Source organism: Plectropomus leopardus, unplaced genomic scaffold (assembly GCF_008729295.1).
Source record: "Plectropomus leopardus isolate mb unplaced genomic scaffold, YSFRI_Pleo_2.0 unplaced_scaffold29479, whole genome shotgun sequence".
NCBI lineage: Eukaryota > Metazoa > Chordata > Actinopteri > Perciformes > Serranidae > Plectropomus > Plectropomus leopardus.
This window is the reverse complement of record NW_024632133.1, coordinates 1-3,270: the sequence shown is the minus strand read 5'-3', so window position 1 is coordinate 3,270 and position 3,270 is coordinate 1. Positions and strand designations below refer to the sequence as shown.

The following is a 3,270-nucleotide window of genomic DNA, read 5'->3' as shown; positions in this document are numbered from 1 at the left end:
TAGACAGATTTGATTCATAAGATTAAGTTAATTTTCAGCTATAAGTATCTTGAGGATGTGTTTAAGTATAAGAAAGAAAGAATAACTCTATTATACTGAATACATAATAATAATAACAGTTTAAAAATAAAAATGAAAATCAAAAGATACTGACTCTTCAGTGCTTTTTGTCACACAAACTCAGCAAGCAATTTTAAGAACTTCTTGAGATGGTGAGAAGATGCGAGAGCCCAAAAGTTCACGTCTCTTTTTGCCACCTTCAACAAGAGCATGTATAAAGTGAGTCAGACCAGACTGACAGGAATAGAAGGAGGAGTAGTAGAAAAGAAAGAAAGGAGGGAGGTAAATCAGACATAAAACATCAGAGAGGCCAAATAGTCACGCTCTCTGGATACAGAGTGACAACAGAAGGTGAGGGAGCTAACAGGTGAAGGACTGCAAGAAAGTAGAGTTATGATGCAAAGGACAGTGAAGTCACTCTTCTTTTTGGTAATCTTTCTCATCTGTTTGGCGAGCATGCTGAGAACTCTCATCTGGTCCATGGTTGACAATAAGTAAGTGTGAGGCGATCTTTCCCAGCCACCTATGGGACATGTAACTGTCAGGAAGGTTTTTGTACTTTGTGTGCTGATGTGGAGTGTGACAAGACTGTAAGACAAGAGCAGTGTCAGATGCTGGTTGAACAGTGGATTATGGAGGGGAGCTTTTGTCACTTTTCTCTACACACTTTTAGTTTATTTGTTCTCAAGGATAAATTGTTTTCCACAGCAGCATATCACAGACATGTACACAGAAGACAAAGACATGGATTACCATTTCATACACCACAGATCTGCTCTCTGACTCTATTGTGATAATCCTTGTTTTCCAACTACTTGTTTGACAGGTTTCCTCAGTGTCATTGTTTCTGTGCCAACTTCTGGCTCAGACCCAGTGAGACCATATGTTTTATTTCCGGCATTGGCATTTTACTTGCCTGTCCTGTTTCTCTTGTTTTTGCTCCACAGCACCATGGCACCTCTCAAGCCACCTCGCCACAAGAAACAACACCCTGGGCCTGCTGAACTCTGTGAAGGCTGCAAGTGAGAGCACACACCATGACTACTTCTCCCTAAGTGACATGATTTTGTACGACTTCATCAGAGCAAGTCATGGCTGCACTGCAGAGATTTTACACCTGACTGTGCTTTTCTTTATGTGTGTGTGTGTGTGTGTGTGTGTGTGTGTGTGTGTGTGTCACAGGGTGGCCATTGAAAAAGTAAAAAATGTAACCTCTCAAACCTGGAAGAAGAACGAGTACAATTTCGAAAAATTAAGGTAACTTATGTTTGATTTATTTTATTTTAATGTCGTGGATATGCTGTACATCCAGTGTCCTTAGTCCAAGCAAGCAAGAATTGTATATACATTGTCTTGGTCCAGGAGTGGACAATCAGTATCATTTAAAAGGTAGTTCAAATAAACTGTACATCAAGCCATGCTTGGAGGGTCACGTGATCATCGGGCATTACTTGGCTGCAGCTGAGTCCATTTGCTTTCTGATATAGGATAAAAATAATTTAAAAATCATATTCATTTTACATTATGCATCACATGAGGAGTACCTCAGCTCTAACTGTATTTTGAAAATTATAAATCTCAGTCAGTGTCAACACTCTTGACTGTCTTGTATTTATTGAACAAAGACCTTGTGTTTCCCCAGATTACAGCTGAAAAGCCAGTGCAATGGCTCTGAGAAGGCCATCATTACTCAGGCCAACACTCCGCTGGGATCCAAAATTAGGTACGACGGGGAACAGTCGAGGACTCATGAGGTGAAATTGAAGACTTTTAACACCTTTGTAAAGGTATGTTTGTCCTTCATGAACAACATCACCATTAACACCAGCTGCCTGTTTGCTGTCTTGATTGTTCCTGAAATGTTTTTAATCTCACTACTTTGATCTGGCAAGTTCTGACAAAGATCACATGCCTATTCACATTCTGGCTCAAAAAAAAGCAAAATAATACAGAGCAGCCACATCTTAGCTGGGGACCTCTTGAGCTATGATCAAATGTTTTACCCCCTCTGCAGATTACAATTGTTTCATACAATAAAATGTGCCTTCAACATACACAATTTGGTCCCCTTTCACATTCTGGTAGTTGTAGGTTTTCTACCTCAGGAGCAAAAAGGAATACCATAGCCCTTTGCCTCTGTTTGGTAGCACCAATTTTAAGCACAGAGACAATCTAGTTTTATGCAAGGACCCTTTTTAAATTGGCGAAATGCTGTAAATGTATGGAGAATGATTCATAAGTTTCACTGCATCCACTGTCTGTGATCTCTGGTGTGATTTGTTGCATTTGTTGTATGGTTTTGTTGTTTGGTTAAGATAAATTTTAAATTGTTTTTCTTTTGGCAACAATGCCTAATCAAATCATCATCAAATTACAATAATATGCTAAGAAGAGGATTAAAATACAAATTCAAATAAAGAAAGTACAACTTTCAATTTATTTTGACTACTGACAAAAGCAGCACATGTTAAGATGACTCAACCTGTGAAGTTATTGAATGAATAAATGAATGGAATTTAATAATAAAGAAAACTGTGTTAAAGGCAGACGCAGATAAATATGATGCTAGACACAGATCATAATAGTTTCTTTCACTTCACTCAGAAAACAGTTCTTTTGCTGACTTTTACCTCAGCAGTTCTTGAAGTACTTTTCTTTTCAGAAACATAAAAATATTAATTATTGCACAAAATAAAACACAAACCTCTTAACTCACCAAGACATGAATAACATCCCTTTCTGCCACAAATCCAATTTCACTGATACTAGTCAAAAACTGATTCATTGTAAAGCCCAGCAAGTTGAATTCAAAATTGATTTAAAATTAAAAAAAAAAAACAAAAAAAAAACCTTTTCCATTGTTGTTGATTTCAGGTGCGTCCGTTTCAGCGTAAAACATATGAAACATGTGCTGTTGTTGGGAATGGCGGGATCCTGCGCGACAGCGGCTGTGGAGAGGAGATCAATTCAGCTCAGTTTGTTATCAGGTGAGAAAGGTGACCAACGTTGTGGACTGAAAGGCTGATGACAATCTTATTAAACAGAATTTAAGTGGTCTCTGTTGAAAATTCCCTTTAACCATTACTATTAACTATTTTAATTATGTCTTCATTTTCACTTGTTCAGGTGTAACCTACCTCCCTTGGACAACGGCTTTGAGGAAGATGTGGGCAACAAGACTGACCTGGTGACAGCAAACCCAAGCATCTT

At 38.2% G+C, this 3,270-nt stretch overlaps 1 protein-coding gene across 1 annotated transcript; it reads left to right on the top strand.

The window, feature by feature from the left end:
- Positions 1–202: 202 nt before the first annotated feature.
- On the top strand, positions 203–3,265 carry LOC121938434 (alpha-2,8-sialyltransferase 8E-like; the record flags this gene model as incomplete). Its single annotated transcript, XM_042481679.1, has 6 exons — positions 203–554; positions 1,008–1,082; positions 1,243–1,317; positions 1,703–1,847; positions 2,935–3,047; positions 3,187–3,265. Coding segments are annotated over exons 1-6 (588 nt in total), but the record flags the coding sequence as incomplete, so codon positions are not given.
- Positions 3,266–3,270: the final 5 nt, after the last annotated feature.